The following is a 19,196-nucleotide window of genomic DNA, read 5'->3' as shown; positions in this document are numbered from 1 at the left end:
TTAAATGATATGCTGGTTGTTGTCATGTGATATGTAAGTTGATCCTAACTTATTACTTACTAATTAATAATAATAATAATAATACATTTAATTTACAACGCACTTTACATCAAATGAATGATCTCACACTGCAGATCATTAAAAAAATAAAATAAAAGTTAACAGCAAGTGTCACAATAACACAATAAGAACATCTAAAATAAGTAGAGCAGTGGAGGTGAAAATGACCAAAGTCAAACTAACACAACACAGTGAACCAAAGACATTGAATATGCATTAGTGACACCAGTGACACTGGGCTTCTCCCAGTGTGGACGGCCCCAAAGGTGGCGTTTCCTTGATCCTCAGGATTATTGATGAAATCAATAAACTGAAAAGAAAATGCAGGAGTACTGAGAGAAGATGGAGAAAAAGTAAATTGACAGTTCATTACGAGATTTTACGTCAACAGCTTAAAACCTACAATAACGCAGTCAAAAAGGCACAAATTTCCCATTTCTACACCAGTTCCTTGGAGAACCAGGCTTATTACCTGTGGTCTGTGATGTTGACGGTCATGCTAGCACCGTTCACCTCAGCTTCTCAGCAACTTTTGTGGGTGATTTTATTAAAGACGGGACCGATTATGCTCATTTTCTGCCCTTTGAATTGAGTTGTGGACTCCTATAGAGAAGCTACACACAATAACCTGCATGGGAAGCTTTCTAGATCTTCCAGAATCTACACCTACTACAGCTGTATTTCCTTCGCTTTCCAAAAATGGTCAGTTTTAATTTATTCCACCCATGGCACACCCACTCCGCTCTGATTGGTCAAGACCAAACAGTGCAGCAAAGCAGGGAGGAGGGCAGGCCTACATCATGTACCCAGGCACACCCATATAATGAAGTCCAACTCATGTTGAGGGCTCACTTCCAAACCTCATTATCTGAAACTCTGGCATCGTTTAACATGAAAATACAGCATTCTAATCTACATTTATAGGTCAGAAAAGTGGAAAAAGCATAGTAGGTCCCCTTTAAGAGAAACACATTTTAGACCTTGTTGTCTTGCAGAATTTAAATATGTGCCTCAGAGGTTTTGTTGTTGTTAGGTGACAAGTATTCAAGTGATATTTCAAAGAAGAAGGCATGTTGTTGCAGTTGTATCACCATTTCACTCGCCCGTTGTACGTAATGTGCATAATTCAGAGCATGAAAACATGTTGTGAGATGACCAGTGTAATTATGAGTCCTGTTTATTTATTTTTTTGCTTTTGACAAGATCTTCCGTTTCTGACACATCCTCAAGTGTTTTAGCCTTCTGGCAGGCATATGTGATTTGTATCTCAACTCTCCTGGTGAGAAAATCCTCGACATAGTTGAGATGTATTTCAGTGCAGTCTCGCCGTGCTGGTGTTATTGTACCAGAGGGCAGAACTGAATCTTGAATAATCTGTGGAGAGACAGATCTGCCATACAGTATGTATCTGCCACCACCGCTATCTCTAACAAATCCTCTGAGTGCATTTTTACAGAGGTGAAGCCAAGACTTGGTGTGAGCTTCAGTCTTAACTCTTATAGTATCTGCTTGTGAATAGGCGTCAAAAAGAGATGCCCTTCCTAACCCTGCACTGGAACTGCACTATAGCGTTTTTCACTTATCCAACAAATAACCAGGAATCCATATTAAAAAAGTCTTCCCCACACCTCATTTCCCCCTTTGTCTATGATCATTCATTTGCATCATGTTTTGCCGATCACACCACTCCTACGGCTCCAGGGAGCAGATGCTGTGTATGATTCTTAATTGGCTGAAGCAAATTATTACACATACCTATGTAGCTCATACCGAACAGTTTACACTGAGAATTATAGGTACAGATGGACACTGCAAATTGTACAGCTCTTCAGAGCCGCTTTTTTATTCCTGTGGGAACAATGATTTTCCAGGTTATGTGCTCTAGCTACATCTCTATGGAACCACTCCCACCACTTTGTCCATATGGAGCTTTCTGGCCAGGAGCACTGTGATGTTCATCAAGCTGCATATGCTCCTTTTATACAGTACATATACCCCCATAGCACTAGTGGATTATTTGTGTCGACTTTAAAGTGGTGTTTTGCTTGAGTTGAACTTTTTCTCTCCTGTTTTACAGCCAACTTCTCAAATCTGCTAGCCAAAGTATACGCAGTCAGCTATTTTCCATCTTGGTTTCCATTTCATTTTGGAATATGCTAACCTGTGGTCCTGTTTGTTTGCCCCCTGTATTACTTATTCATTTATTTGCTCAAAAATAAATGCAGTTTATATAATGCTTAGCTGTTGTGACTGTAATATTTATATTCCGTACATATAACTGGGTCATCTCAAAATCAATGCATAGAAGATTTATAGTGTTGAAATGTGTGGCAGCTGTAAATACCAGATGACCAGAATACCTGTTTTAGGATGAAACTCATACCTCATTAATCCACTCAGACATATCCTGTCATTAACTACACCAGCTGCTAAGATCATTGACAATCACTATTTTGCATGCGGCTCACCTCAACTGTTAAAGAAGGGTTTGGATCTTGCACAATATGTTAAAGGAAATTGGTTCCTCTTATGTGCTACAATGCGTGTATGCAAATTTGAGCAGGAAGAAAGCAGCGTACTGAAAGGGGCACATAAAAGGCATCCATGCATGTGAGGATGCATGTGTTTTATAATGCTTGTAAACTGATTGTGAAAGTCACATTACAGCTTGAATGTCTTGCATTATGTTATAAGCACTGGGTCTGGTCATTGTAATTATTTTCCTGAATTATACGTATACCACGTTGTGGTATTCAACAGATTTCACTACTAAATCCCCCAAAGGCTACAGAATCACTCGAGGGTGTTTATTGTGTGAAAATAATGTATAGACACAGTCTGTACAATTTGACAGTGAAAAATGTTAGGTCAACTCCCTCGATAGATTGTATTTCTCTTGAAAATAATTCAGTCAAGCGCTACATAGAATATATGTAAAACACAATTGTTATACTAATTTCTTAACAAGTAACTGGGGATACTTTACAGTATCCCCAGGCGTGTGTTGATGAAGCTCTTATGTTCTGTTCTCGTTGTAGATGAACATGGACATTTGAAAATATACCTGCCCAAGAAGCTGCTTGAATGTCTACCAAAATGCACCTCCCTGCCAAAAGAGAGACATCGGTGGAACACCAATGAGGTAAAGCAACGTTTCACTTCATAAAAGTGGACATTTTGAATGTGAAATGAAAACACAACATCCAGGTCCAACATTTTCACATGGTTAACACTGTATTTTACATACATATTTTACACAAAACACTTTCACACAATAAAATGTTTCCATTCATATGCAAAAATCAAGTATGCATTTAATTTAGTTTTGTGTTAAGGCTCCAGATATGTTTGTTTTGGAGGACAGGGTACTAAGTCAATGTAGTCGTTAATACACAAAGAAAACCATACCTTTAAACTTAAAATGTTTTGTCTGTCATGTGTTTACACCGTGCTTCTCACTGCAGTTATGACAAAAATGTAAAACCTTTGTGTTTCTAATTGGTAGATGTTGTTAAATGTTTGGCCTCTCTGACCTGCATTGTGCTGGTGGCAGTCTAAATTAATTAACACAGCTTTGAAATTGATCTCAAACCCTTGACGGGGGCTAAATGCTGTTGGCTACAGTTGTTAGCGAGTCTGCTCATGTATTTAAAAATATATTTTTTTAACGTAACAGAACACAACATAACCATAGCACTGTGCTGCCATCCTGCACTGATATCATGTCCTGTACATGTATGTTGTACAATTGAGCTGTATTATCATATTTACAATCTATTACCGACTTATGTGTACTTATGTGTAATGTGTACTTTTCACATTTGATACTGTACCGATTCCAGGAATCAGTATTAGGGACTCAATGACTCAATTTTTGGTACTGAATAATAATAAAGGTAATAAATGTTACTTTGCTTGATAATAAAATCTCAACATATCTGAATATCTCTTTGATTGTTGGCCAAACACTATGTACCTCAGAAATGCTAGGGGCAATTGTGGACATTGATTAGCTATGTGGGTAGAGGAAGAGGAAGCTACACGCTAATTAGCTGTGACTTGCAGTAGCCGTTGGCATTGTCTAAATTGCTGTACAGTATTCCCTTGTTTATCGCGGGGGAGAGGTTCCCAAAATAGTCCGCAATAAGCAAAAGTAGCCAACTGTATTTTTGTACAATTATTATATATAGGGTGTACACCCCTCCCTGTACACTTTATACACATTTCTCAGACACGCATTAGCGTTTTAACACATTTCTCCCTTGTTTAAAAACTCTCAAAGTTATTTTGTTTTTATTTTAATGATCAACGTGATGGATCACATTGGATGGTGATTGGACACAAGAAATTAAGTGACTCTCATATTTCACTCCTCTGATCGTGGCTTATCTGGGTGTAGCGTTTTTGTATCCTGGTTAAAACATATTCCTCACTTACTATCTAGCATATACTATCGCTAGCAGCAAGCAATCATACAACAATCATACAGCAGTCCTCCATGGAGATTGATTGACAATGGCTTAGTCAGAAAGCAGAACACAATGGGCAGCTTCCCTCAGCTCCCTCAGCCAATCAGGACTGTTGTGGCTCTTTATTTAGCCGGCTGCGCATATTGAGATGAACTGGAAATGTCTGGACACTTCTTCAACTCTTACACAAGTATACAACTCTCTCTACTGGTAGCAGTAGTAAATACAATAAGGGGCATATCCGACAGAGCACCGATAGATGACTCCAATACACCACAAGGTCGCAGAGCATACTGCATGTTTATAGGTTGAAAAAAACATGCAAATCTACGAAAGGTGAACCGTGATGTAGCAAGGGAAAACTGTGTATGGATATTCAATTTTTCTTACATACTTAATTTTATCTGTTACCGCTGTTTTTGTTGTTGTGTACTTATCGCTAACGAACAAAATATATACGTGTATGATTTTGATGCTACTTTATGTCATTTATGAATACAAAAGTACAAGTTTGGTATTAAAGTACAGTGTGATACAAATCTATGAGGACAAGTAGTATAGACAATGGATGGATGGACCGACTTAAGCTTCTTTATCTGTAATTTGTCTTCTTGTTGACTTAAACAGGCCCCCTCCCACTTACTTAGTCTTCACAAGGATGCATTTAGGTACCGAAACATTCATTGTATGTGAATTGGTACTTGCTAGTACAGACAGAATTTGAATGGTACCTATGAAAGTACCGTATACGTTACCCATCCCTACACCGTTCAAGGCAGACCGTTTTTTTGTTTACGTTACCAGTGGTCTGTTCTACCAGGCTAATATTGAGCCTCTCTTTTTATTTTGTTCTTACAATTATAGCCAGGTGGACCCAAGAGAAAGGGATGTGTCAGAATCGATTTCAAAAGTGTACTTGAAAATTAAGTAAAGCAATTCAATAACTTTTCTTCTTTGCCTTTCACAATTCCAGGAAGGGATGCACATTATATAATTCAATCATTAAGTCTTGAGGCAGTGTGCATGCTATGGTTACAATATAACAGCTGCCTTCAAATGAACAAGGCAGGGACGATTTTGAAACATAAAACATTTTTACATCACTGCACAGAATTTATCATGAGCAATCCGTGTCTACTCAGTAGAAATAGAAATGAATGACAAGATTGGAAAAGCAAACATTTGCACCACCAGCACCAAACCAGAGGAAGGTAGAGTCTTTCAATATACCTCTGTGTTGCTCAGGTGCGACAAAAAGGGGCAAATCCCCCCCAGGGCTGCAGCCAGCTTCTTTTTGCTTTTTGTCACTCTAACATGATGACCTTTATTTTTGTAGACATTTCAGTTAAGATTGGAATCTTTCTGGAGGGGGACATCTCACACAGGGATGGATTTAGACTTATATCCCCTTCATGATCAAACACTGTCTGCCTCATGTTTGGTTACGCTGGTGTGAAGGTTGCAGGACCTGGGGCGTTGTGGAGAATCATAATTTGATCAATGCTAGTTCCAAGGTACAATACTTGATCCTTTATGCAATTTGTCGGTCTAGTCCAAATATATGTAATATTATAGGATTTGGAGCATTTTCACTTCTGTCAGGAAATGAGATGTTATGGAATTAATGGGCTCGTTTTATATATGCTTGATTTTTATCCTAGTGGGCTTAAGTTTTCCAGTTTTCCATTTAAATATTCAGTTCTCTATTTATTCTTGAAAGTGAAACGTGTGAGTAAAGTCCTTATGTCAACAATGAGCGTTCTCTTTTCTCTTTGTGTGGTTTGACGTTTATGTAATTTGAAACCATTGACAAAGAGACAATATGTACTCACTCAAGTATGAGGAGTGCATCACGAAGTCTGGGTGGAGGAGAGAGGACACTGGGCCTAAGTTTGTGTGACGCCCTCAGGCTTTAATGAACGACACAGTACTTCGAATACTGCAAGCTCTTATGTGACGACTAATTCTGAACTGGTGCTGAACCGAACCAGACAAGAGAGCAGCTGCTCTCGCCTCCGCTGGCCTGCTACACATTTAATGCCGCTGTTGTCGGGTATAATCCTGTGTGCCACACGCCGGCGACCAGCAGCAGCAAGCACAGCGCGTTGCCCAACAGCACACGCAAGGTGTCACCCGGGCCGAGGGCGTAACAGACAAGGAAGTGATGATCAAAAGCCTCAACAAATGCAATTAAAGCTGAGATTGGATAAACCGGAGTGCCTGTCGGTAACAGTGTAAGATAGGTGCTACAATGGCAAGCATGATTGGCTGCACGGCGGCATAATCATTCAGTCCTTATCTTTGACTAACCTGCTCTATGTCAGTTATCTGGGATGCGGCACTTATGATTTGTCACAACAATACTTTCATTTGAATACAATTACAGGGATGAAACCAATATGAGGCAGCGAAAAAAAAATCTGTTAAATAAAAAAAAAAAAAACAATGTGTGTCTATTTGTGGTGGAGGTATTTGCTAATAAAAGGGTGCCACCTCTCCTATAAACTCATAACTTTAATGAACACAGACAAATTGTTTTTGTGTGTGTATGGCAGACCCAGCACTTTGGCGTCATGTTGTTATGGATGCCCATGCTTGTATGCTCACCTAAACAAAGGGTCAAGCTTAATTGTTTTTTTTTTTCTTATTTGATTTGATCTAGTGGTTAGGCCTCACAGCTAGGTGACCGGGGTTCAATTCCCTCAGCCATCTCTGTGTGGAGTTTGCATGTTCTCCCCGTGCATGCGTGGGTTTTCACCGGGTACTCCGGTTTCCTCCCACATTCCAAAAACATGCTAGGTTAATTGGCGACTCCAAATTGTCCATAGGTATGAATGTGAGTGTGAATGGTTGTTTGTTTATATGTGCCCTGTGATTGGCTGGCCACCAGCCCAGAGTGTACCCCGCCTCTCGCCCAAAGACAGCTGGGATATATGAATGATTTGCTACACATGATTCATGCCAAATGTTTGCTCAAATGTTTATTGGTTTCTCTGATGCATTAAAGATTGCTTTTTTAGTTTTTGTATTGTTTATAGCCCTGTGATTGGCTGGCAACTAGTCCAGGGTGTACCCCAACTCTCGCCCCAAGACAGCTGGGATAGGCTCCAGCAACCCCCGCGACCCTCGTGAGGAAAAAGCGGTAGAAAATGAATGAATGAATGTATTGTTTATATTTTATATATTCATCCAATTTCCATTTTCTGTACCGCTTATCTTCACGAGGGTTGCAAGCATGCTGGAGCCTATCCCAGCTGTCTTCGGCCGAGAGGCAGGGTACACCCTGGACTGGTCGCCAGCCAATCACAGGACACATATAGACAATATATTGTGCTGTTTTTCTATTTTCTGGTTAATTCAAGCAATGTTCCTGCAAGAGGCGCATAAAACATTTCACCAAATTGTATGGATGCAAGATATCCTACAGGAATGTCTGAAATAATGTTTCTCATTCATATCGTCTCTTAACTGAACTACTCAGTTGAGCCTCATGGCAAAATGCCTGTACAATTTACTTTGGCAGCTCAGAGAGCACAGTTTGTCAGGAACAGCGTTGCCTTTTGACAGCTACTTCGATTTCTTTCTTTGGCAGTATCACCCAGGGTAATTTATGTATTTGTGAGGAGTCAAGCGATCATATTGTATAATTTGATTTTGCTGCAGAAAACTCTTGATCAGAGTTTACGAAATATGTTTCATGGTTTGTTTTTATCTTGAAGATAGGACGGAATTGCCCGCTTGACTTGAGGTAATTTACTATGAGAACGAGTGGTGGTACTACTAGCCGTGTGGTCATTATAAGATCCCACCAGTGGGCTCATTTTAGGTGGCCTGGATGCTCCAAAGAGCATTTGATTTTGGCACTGCACGCGCATGAGCATCAAGGCAGGGGGTCCTTCGTATCCTCTGAAGGCGTGGATATTGCTTGACCTCTATCGTAGCAGATACAGGCCATACCACTTTTTGTGGAAAGCCTTTAAATTGAAACCAGCTTGTGTCTTCGATTTCTTATACTCTTCTTCCTCTGGTGTCCCACATTTACTCATCCTCACTCTCTTTTCCCTCATGTGTTCACTGAGCTATAAAGCTATTTAGGTGGAGATGTGAAGATTTGTACCTTTTCTTGTGAATTGCTGGGTCAGGCGTTTACTGTGGAACCATTTTGTAATGGAGTTCAATTTCATTTACTAAATAAAGGGAAATAATGAAACCCTATTTCATATGAGAGCCAATGTTATGTTATGCATATATATGAGTTTTTCCAGCCATAGTTTTTCTTCACAATATGTTTTTCTTGCTCGTGGTGTTAATATGTTAGATAGTTTTGAGTCAAATTTATTTTTTTCTTAAAGAACCTTAACAGAATCCTCAAATACTCCGTATTGGATTCACGGCATGGTCTTAACCTTAGACACAGTAGGGTGTGAGCGTACACTGAAGTCATACAGAGAAGCCGAAAAGGAAAGTTGAGTAAGAAGTCACAAAGTGGCAGATGAAAATCAAACAGGGCCGCAACTCACAATTATTTTCTTAGTCCATTCTGAATCTTTTGATTATGGACCAAATCAATACAAACGGACACAAACAGTTAGTGGTTAGGTCTGCAACATATCAGAAAGGACGCGGGTATATAGATCAAAGCTCATGTGTGTGAATATCTTGTTGTAGCGAAAACACAAAGATAATAGGTCTGCTTTCATGGATGACTAACGAAATAAAAAAATACAATTCACCCAGGAGTGGCTGAAACCAGATTATATTTACATTTTGAAATGAAAAAAAAAAAAAAATCACTAAACAGTTTGCGACGGACAGAAAGCGTAATTGTTAATTAATCGAAACAGCTGTTTCAAACACATTTTAAGCAGTCAGCAACACATCTGGTCATTTATGACTAGTCAACAGCTCAACCTCCATAAACCTGTGAACCGCCTGAACATAAATTGACAAGTCTGCAGGTATGGTGTGTATTTTCAACAGCTGTATTGACAGACAGAATTGTGAACAACAACAAAAAAAAAGGATTTAAATTGTTTCCTCAAACACTGTGATTTAGAAAAATGCACACAGAAGATACAAAAGATAGAATACAGTATAAGAAAGGGACATTTAGCACCACAGTGACATGAGTAGACAAAAAAAACATTGAAAGAGATTGCAAACAAAATTAATGCCAGCTTTGCTCTTGTCTCTTGTACCCTTGTGGAATACAAAAACAGCGTTTTAACATCCTGTCGGAAGTGTCAGGAGATTGCAGCTTACAAGAAAGTCAGCGCTAAGCTATATTACTTCATTTTGAATTATGCATGTTACTTCAGATAGCATATTGCTCAGGAGAAGTGCTATATTGTTCAGCCAGTGTGCTTAATGCTTGGCGACTGCGATCAAGTTTTTCAAGTTGACATAACAGCTGTAGTAATTAGGAGATATAAGAGACTGAGGCAAACATTCGTTTTTTTAAACATCTTTTGGATTAATGTAGGCAAAATGGGAAACTGTTGCCACTAGACAAACAGTCAAAGGTTTCTGTTTCACACCTACAATAGATTCAACTCATACATACATCAAAATACAACAACCATTACAATACAATACAATAAAATACAATGCAAACAAACAACCCAGATTAGGCACAACAAGTGAAGACTGGGGATGGAGCTGGTCATCGGTTTGAGCGCAGATCTAAAACCTTGCTTTTTAATGCACAAGATTAGACACTAAAAACCTCAAGGTAGGGCTTAACAAGAAGAAACTGATATTTGGGTTGGTCACCTGTTCAGACACAGTTTCAGGTTCTTTTAATGCACAAGATTAGACACATGCAATCCAGAAAAATGATATGGAAATGTTACACTTAGGGGGAAAAAGTGGGCTAATAAATTGACAATAAAAGCATAAATACTGCAGATTTCAGAAAACAACAGATGGAATGATACAGCACTCTACAATAAGCAATGAAGTCTGTAAAATTAAATAATAATAAAAAAAAATCCAAAAATTGTTACAACTATAATGATGAAAATGGTAATATTAATGATGATTATAATAATGGTGATAATAATAACAATAATAATGATAAAGATTACAACAATAATGATAATAATGATAATAACAATAATAATATTACAATGATAATAATAACAGGAGAAAACAAGACTGTGGCATGAACATGATTATATCTTGCAAAAATAGTTGAATACAAATGTGAATAATGGAAAGTTATATTTTGATTGATGTAAGAAATGCACTGAATTTTTATAATAATAATATAATATAATATTTATAATATATATAATATAATATATATAATATTTATAATATATTTGCCCAAATAAAAAAATAAAAACTGACAAAAAATGATATGTTGCTTTTGTTAATGTGTGTTGATCGACTAATTATTGAACAGAAAAAAGTTTCAATACTTGGCTGCATTTTTACCTTGAATTGCACCTTGTACAGCATGATGCCCCAGCTATTTTGTCCCGTCCATGTACTCACAAACTGGAATGGCAATACTGTACATTTAAGTACCCCACATCCTCTCCATATATATTCCTGATGTCCGTCTGAGTGCTGCGTGGTCCTCACCCTCCAGAAGTCAATGATGATTTCTTTTGTCTTTTTCATGTTAAGGTTGAGGTGGTTGTCCCTGCACCAAGCCGCCAGTGCTTGGACATCCTCCCTGTATGGTGCCTTGTCTCTGTATCTTCTTCTTTCTCTTTAGGCTTTTCCTTTTAGGGGTCACCACAGCAAAAAAATCTCCTCCATCCAACCCTGTCTTCTGCATCTGTCTCTCTCACACCAACTATGAGCTGGTGACACCTTGCGTTGCTAATCAAGTGGCTCAAATGTGATAAATACACAATGATGTCATGACACATGGTTTAAAATGATCGGATATCAGTTAGATAATTAATAGCACAATTATCGACCAGCAAAATTTGTTATCATGACAAGCCTATGTATATACGTATATCTATACAGTAAATTGGTATTTAAAAAAAACAAAGATACTGGATGATACCGCTTCTAGACTGAGGAGACTCTTCCTGCGTAGGATATCCTTTCACTGGTCTTTGGACTCTGTTGAAGGCCTGGTGTTCTGGTAATCAGTTGAAGGCTCCATGGGTTCTTGCAATTCGTTCAATCTTGCCGGCTTACGTTACGCACTTTCTTCATCACACTTTATCTTTGTCCGACTTGGTGTGTGAGCAGTTCTGATCTCTAAAGGTCCTTGAAAATGAGAAGCCAGCAACAACAGCAGGCTGGGATCCTCTGTGGGCCTTTTTGGAACACAGCCCATCGTGCTCTTTTCTGATCTGATGGACAGCTCCGGGCATGGTAGTAGCGCTATCGCACTGCTGCATTTGGCCTTCAAATGATTAAACCCACATTGTCAAAGGTGGGGAAATAAAACTAGAGCCAATTGTGACCTTATTTCAATTAGGACCACATATTCAACCAATCTTCTGTTTGTTTTGTAAGACCAGAAATGTAGGAAGCATTACAATCACTTTTGAATTGTAGTCTTTTATTTCACAAAACCACACATTCCAATGTGAAATTAGCATTTTTTAGAACTCTCCCAGTCCATGCAGCTTATTGGATCCTGGTCCAACAGGATTCAATCATTTCTTTTGATTAGATGTCCTTGAGCCCTTTGTTCCCCTCTTACTCCTGTAGATGTTTACACATCAATAAACCCGACTTGGTTTGAAAAATAAAGCTGTCAAGGACATAATGATCCATCCCCAAAGGTCCAAGATCCAGTAGTGAGCAAGTTCTTCAAAACCTTTTTAGCTCAGATACAGTTGCAGAACAAGAAAGCTCTCAGTGGATTTTCTTCTAACAATTGTTTCAAGTCATAGGGAGCAAGGATGGCACTTTGTACTCTTCAGCTGTTTTTACTCTGGTCATTGAAATGTTACTGATGCTGTAGCAAATCTTGTCTGCCTTTAGTGTACCCAATAAAAGTTCAAAACCGCTTTCAGTGAAGAATGAATTATCCTGAGAACCCGGTGAAAGCAGAGAAGGGTGTTGATTGGATTGCTCTCACCACTCCCTGTTGCATTTTTTTTTTTAGCTTCCAAAAGAAGTCTACCCAGTATATATGACATTTCTGGCAGCTGTCATTCATAGAGCTGTTGCAAGTTGGAGACCACAGGAAGCTTTGAAAATAGATGCTGTAATTGCAACTGCCATATTTACATGCCACTTGCTTTTTCCCCCCATATTTTTAATAACTATGAGAAACAATTTTTGGACGAGACTATACATGACAATTGGATTGAATGGACGGTTTGTTGAATCCAGTGCCTGATGGAATAGGAGGCAAGGTTAAAGGTCACACTCTAGACGCGCCCATCATATGGCCTACACAACTGTGATTTCACATATCACTTATTTAAATAATAAGTGTAGTTTTTGTCTTAGATTGTTGACTACACGGGGGAACTTGTGGTGTATTAGTGCACAATATCTGTTGCTCCCTTTCTTCTTGTTGAGCTGATTGTTGTTTGTTTTGCTGGCAAATACAAGGGTTGGTGTAGATTTTTTTTTCTTCTTCTGACTTGAGCCTAAAAGGTTGAGGCGCCAGAGATCCCATAACAACCTGTCCTCCTCTTCTCTCGTCTCCACTCAGCCTGTCCTTTCGCAGAACCTTGAAGCGCCATTGAAATTCCGCTCTGCCTTTTGAAATCTCACTTGATGAGTCAACACGGACCCGCAGTGGCTATTCTCCCACCGCAGGATATTTTTTAAAGTCATGTTTATATACTATAAGAAGAAAGGATAGAAAGTTCTTTGATGGTATCTAACAGCAAAACTGCTTAGCAATCTCTTCAGGACCAGAGGTCTGAATGCTTCAAGAGATGCTCTGTTTGTCCCATGATAGGTTCACACACTTATATGATGTGAAAGCAGTCCTTTGTTAATGTAAACATTTATTTACGCAAACAAATGTTTCAATCAGCCATCCAAGGGATGATTAATGTGAATATTTTCTGACAGTAATGTGGTTCAGGCAGGCGGCCTAATGGTTAGGAGATCATGGGTTTGTATTTCAGTTGGAACATCTCTTTGTGGGTTTGCATGTTCTCCCCCGTGCGTGAGAGGGTTTCCGGTTTTCTTCCCACATTCCAAAAATATGCACGCTAGGCTAATTGGAGACTGTAAAATTGTCCATATGTGAAAGTGTCATGGTGTCGCACCCGAATCAACTAATTGACTCAAAACACCTGCAAAGGGTTCATGAGCTTTTAAATGGGCATGAGAACGACTGCTGACTTGACAGATTATTGACACCTTCCACAAGAAAGAAAAGCCGCAAAATGTCATTGCTAAAGAAGCTGGTTGTTCATATAGCACTGTGGGATGGACTGAAGCTGGATGAGATCTATGCACTATGCGCAGATGAATCCTAGACATGGACTACAAATGTCACTCCTGAACCAGAGGCGTCAAAAACATCTTTCCTTGTCTAAGGAGAAACAGGACTAGGCTGTTGCTCAGTTGTCCAAAGTCCTCTTTTTCAGATGAAAGCACATTTTGCATTTGATTTGGAAATCAAGGTCCGACAGTCTCGAGGAAGAGTGGAGAGAGATGCAGAATCCAGTGTGAAGTTTGGGAAACCGTGTCATCTGCTGGTGTTGGTCCACTGCATGTGTGCACAGTTACACAGCCAGGACATTTTAGAGCACATCATGCTTCCTTTCTGCTGACAAGCTTTATGGAGATGCCGATTTCATTTTCCAGCAGGACTTGGCACCTTCCCATAGTGCCAAAGGTACCAGAAGCTAGTTTAATGACCACTGTGTTACTGTGCTTGATTGGCCAGCAAACTCACCTGATCTGAACCCCATAGAGAATCTGTGGGGTATTGTCAAGAGGAAGGTGAGAGACACCAGACCCAACAATGTAGATGACCCGAAGGCTGCTATCAAAGCACCTGAGCAGTACCACACGCTGATCGCTTCCATGTCATGCCGCATTGATGCAGTAATTCATGCAACTAAATATTTCACTCTGTAATTAATGTGTATATATGGGTTTCACATTCTGAAATTATGATTTTTTTATGATTATTTTCGCTTTTTTTAGATGTAGCTTTCTGTAGAAAAAGCTTTGTGTAGGTTGGTGATTTATGCTTCATTTTTTGTTAACATCTCTGTTTTCTTTGTATCTTCTCACTTATTTGACCTTTAGTTAGACCATTATCTGTATCGAGTTTCCAAGTATCATGTATATGTGGATTGATCATAAGAGGAAACGATATGTTCCAGTAAGACTTTCCACAAGCCTTGTGTGTGTGTGTGTGTGTGTGTGTATGTGTATGTGTTTAGCTGTGTCTCCATTGCCATTCATGTAGTGTTGGGACTGGGTCAATATTATATTAGCACTGCCATTGCATTTTCCACAGCCCCATGAATAATGTAAATGTTAGCTATGCCGACATATAAATACTGCCCATTATCACCCTGTATCCTTCATAAATACAAGACAGTTCATAGTTTCACCCCACATATTTGATTAACCTTATTTTATGTGTCCACGTCGGTGGCCGGAAGTTGTTTCCACAAGAGACAGACCCCTTTCACTGGAGAAAGAGACCTTACTGTGACCTTGTTGGAAACAATCAATGGCCTTTATCTCCCCCAATGCATAATATATCCCACAGAAGGTGGTCCACACATCCCAGTAATGTATTGACCTGCACCGCCAACATTTATCAACTGGACTTGCGGGCTAAATAATTTAGCTTTTGAGTTCAGACCGTACTTAGTCAGCGGTGCCCAGACAAAGTTAGGTCTTCCGAGTTAGATTGATGTGTTCCACAGAAAGAAAAAGAACAATTGGGGGAAACAACTTTATTAACTCTATGTAGTACAGACAGAACTGTTTGTCTGTGTTCACACTTTTTTTTTTATCTTTGTTTTGGTTAAAATTAAATGTGGGGCAGTCTGTGCTCATGTGTTTCTGTGGCCAAGGGTGAGGATAACAAGAACGAAAAAAGCCCAGGGACAGATCAAAATTTAAAGACCGGTCAAAAAATTGCAGTTAGTACTGTTTGTTCTTAGGGAGGTCCTAAGTAGATCTTCAATATGCAAATGGAAGTGACACAAAAAAAGAGTAAGCAATTAATTGCAAAACCATAGACTCTTCATCAGCTGATCAAAAGACCACAGCCTTTATCAGTCGACCTGTGCAAAAATGTGGATTCGATTTAATTTTCAGTCAGACATTCACAGTGTCATGATTTTTTTTTGATGGTAAAAGCAAACAATCATTGAACTCGGTCAGATCGTTGAGCTACATAAGCAAGGTGTGTCGCAGCGTGCCATTGCTGCTGATGTGGGAGTTCCTGTAATTTCACACCCTTTTGGGTCCCAAGAGGACAAAAAAATCTACACCCAAAAACTGCTCTGAAAACACAACATATTAATAATAATTAATGTTTTTGATTAGATCTCTCAATCAACTTCAGTTCTAGTAAAAAATACCAAATGTTAATATTTTTACAATTTTAACCCTTATGTATTACAAAAATACACACATAAAATGAGTTATTTTCCATATAGGAAATGTCAGAGGGCTGGGGCTCTATGTCAAAGATCAACTATACATAAGATTATTATTATGAGTAGTATTAGTAGTACTGGTTTTGATGCTTTGTTACTTTTTTGTAGGGTCAGATTGCAAATTTTCCACCCTTTCAGGTGCTTAGGGGTCAAGAAAGTTCCATTGACTTCCATTATAAGCACCATTTTTCAACGCTTTATAATTAGACAAAAGCAACATCCATCCATTTTCTATGGGTCACGGGTATGCTGGAGCCTATCCCAGCTCTGTTTGGGCAAGAGGCAACAATAGCAACAAGAATTTTCTGATTTCATTCTGTTAAAAATTAGTCAAAATTATGATATTTATTACTGCCAATTTAAAATTTTGGACTGTGGTGAGTTCCGGTGGGGGTGTTGCTTAATAACATAACGATCCATGACAACCATGATGGCCATAAAACATTTGCAAACATTTTTTTTTACTAAGCAGATTTGGTATATAGGAAAAAAAATGCCAATGTGAAAGCTAAACAGACTGGACCAACATGGCATCGGCAGGTTGAGCCCGAGTTTCTAACAGAATACTTTTATGGCTTCTGCGTGGAAAAAAACTCCTACCTGATTACATCCACAATCAAACTATTCTCGTAATGGCCGCTAATGGGCTACCTCTTAGATAGCCACAATATATCCTACTCTGTTAAAAGATAAGTAAACGTTATCAGACAGTAGTTTCCCCTTCATGTATTAGACTCATTTTCACTGCTCTACATTCATTATTGTCCTGGGCAGTTTCTCACTCCTAAATTGCCACAGGCCCTGTAGCCATTGCCTCTTGAATCAACACAACAGCTTTAATCGCTTATGTCGGCAGATAACGTTGGCTTTCATTTACACAAGCAAGCTATAGATTTTGGGGGAAAACCGTTAGTGTCATGTAAAATACTGACAGCTCAATTTAGTAACATTAATCGAATGAAAAATACAACATTTTTTTTTTTTACCTTGTGCCTTGCGGTTTATTTAGGAATATTTGTTTTTATTGTATACATTTGAATCTCAGTGGCCATTAATTTGTAAGCCTCTCAGATCGTTAGACATGCCTTTTAAAACATTACATTTAGAAATAACAATACGACTTTGAATTCCTTGATGAAAGGACCGCAGTAAATTATAATAAGATTTCTTTTCAACCAGCTCTTCACTCTTCACTTGCTTTTTGAGATTTCCTTGTATTAAGAACAAATTGATCTTTCCGGTTACTTTTTAACACATCAACACAAGATTACCATACACAGAATGAATACCAAGGAAGACAAAAGTATGCATTCTCAGGATAACGCTGAATTAAAGTCTCCTTGGAATCAATTCACATTCCTTCAGATAAAGAAGGAATGTCTCTGATGGCTTGGCCAAAGAACAAAATCTTAGGACCAATTGAAAAAACTGCTAGACTATGCATGTTCTTGAACATGGTCGGATCGTCAAGCTGCTGAAGCAAGGCCTCTCGTAGTGTGCCAGGTTGGAAAGACATTGTCCATTTTTTCAAAGCTCCTGAGCATTACGTAACAAAAAAGTCAAGTGGTAGACACAAAAAAATTACACCTGCGCTGAGCCGTAGAATCCAATTGACTGTCCGTCAAGACACAGGGAGGTCCTCGACCCAAATGGCAGCCCTTACTGGTGCCGACTATAGCGAAATAACCATCAGATGGCATCTGCGGGAAAATGGTTCCAAAAACAAATTCAAATACCTTGTCTCCTTCAATGCCGCAAAACCTCCCGTTTGTCAAGGGTACATCAAACATGGGACATTGAAAGGTGGAAAAAAGTTAAATTCTCTGATGAGAAAAAGTGGAACCTTGACGATCCAGATGGCTTCCAACGTTACTGGCATGACAAGGAGATTCAACCTCAGATGGGGGGTCCATCATGATCCGGAGTGTTTTCTCATTCAGTGGAACACTGGAGCTTGAAGTGGTGAAGGGTCGTCAAATGGCGACTGGTCGTCAAATGGGTACCGGTCGTCAAATGGCAACTGGTCGTCAAACGGTAGGACAACTCTGCAGTTCATAAAGCTTGCTTGACCAAAGACTTCTTCAGGGAGAATAACATCACTCATTTGGACCATCCCGCATTTTCCCCTGATTTAGATCCTACAGAGAACATTTGGGAATGGATAGCAAGCAAAGTTTACAAAAATGACCATCAGTTCCAGACAGTCGATGCCCTTCGTGAAGCCATATTCTTCACTTGGAGCAATGTTCCCAATAGCCTACTGGAAAACACTCGCATCAAGCATGCCCTAACCATTTTTTGAAGTGATTAACAAGAACGGTGGAGCTGTTCATTACTGAGTCCGACTGAGACAGTTTTTGTTCTTGTTTTGAGAGTTTTTGGTTATTAAACTTTTGACCAACTGATAAACAGCCTATTTCAGTTTTCAGCTTTTTGTCACACTCCCCCTTCTTGCTTTTACATATTGTAGTTCTACTTAAAATCTCATTAGGATCCAAATGTGCAAAAAGGTAAATCCTAGCTTTTCAACTGGTCTTAAGATTTTGATCTGGGCTGTACATGCTGTTGATGTAAACACCATTTTGCAATTGCACTAAGTTATTAATGTTTCCTGTTTATTCTGCTTACGCTGTTGGTGTTACTAATAATATGCCAGTCTTAATGGCTGAATCCTGGTGCATAAAGGCAGTTTAAAATGTTCCCTTGACTTACAAAAAAAATGATCATTGGCTGGAGTTGGCCGCTTTTTTGAATACCAATCCAGTAATTTACATTTGTTTGCTTAATGGCCACATTTTATATGTTATGCTTGCAAAGTAGTTTTAATACGAAGCTGTATATATTTAATCAGTCCAGGAATCATGGCTCTTGTAAAAAAACGGTACAAAATACTCCATCAATTCAAATCACATTTTAAGATAAGGTAGTGTAGTTCGAATGTTTTGGAAAATACAGTCTGATCTAATCAACATCAGGCGGATGTTACGTCTTTGTGCATGTTCTGCACGGTGTAATTAATGGCATATTGATTGAACAGTCAATTTAATCAAAGCAAATACTTAAATTCCTTCAGGTGGGAATTACTAATTAT

The 19,196-nt window shown here is 38.9% G+C and overlaps 1 protein-coding gene across 9 annotated transcripts in view; it reads left to right on the top strand.

Moving 5' to 3' along the window:
- camta1a (calmodulin binding transcription activator 1a) overlaps positions 1–19,196 on the top strand; it is a 315,309-nt gene that overhangs the window by 10,328 nt on the left and 285,785 nt on the right. For all 9 annotated transcript variants that reach the window (XM_058052094.2, XM_058052105.2, XM_058052095.2 and 6 more), the window contains one exon: positions 3,099–3,202. In XM_058052094.2, coding sequence (XP_057908077.2) covers positions 3,099–3,202 — 104 coding nt within the window. The remainder of the gene's footprint in view (positions 1–3,098; positions 3,203–19,196) is intronic.

This window comes from Doryrhamphus excisus, linkage group LG15 (genome assembly GCF_037039965.1).
Source record: "Doryrhamphus excisus strain RoL-2023G ecotype Guam linkage group LG15, RoL_Dexc_Guam_v1.1, whole genome shotgun sequence".
NCBI classification, from domain to species: domain Eukaryota; kingdom Metazoa; phylum Chordata; class Actinopteri; order Syngnathiformes; family Syngnathidae; genus Doryrhamphus; species Doryrhamphus excisus.
The sequence above is the reverse complement of the archived record's forward strand: the minus strand, read 5'-3'. Positions and strand labels throughout refer to the sequence as shown.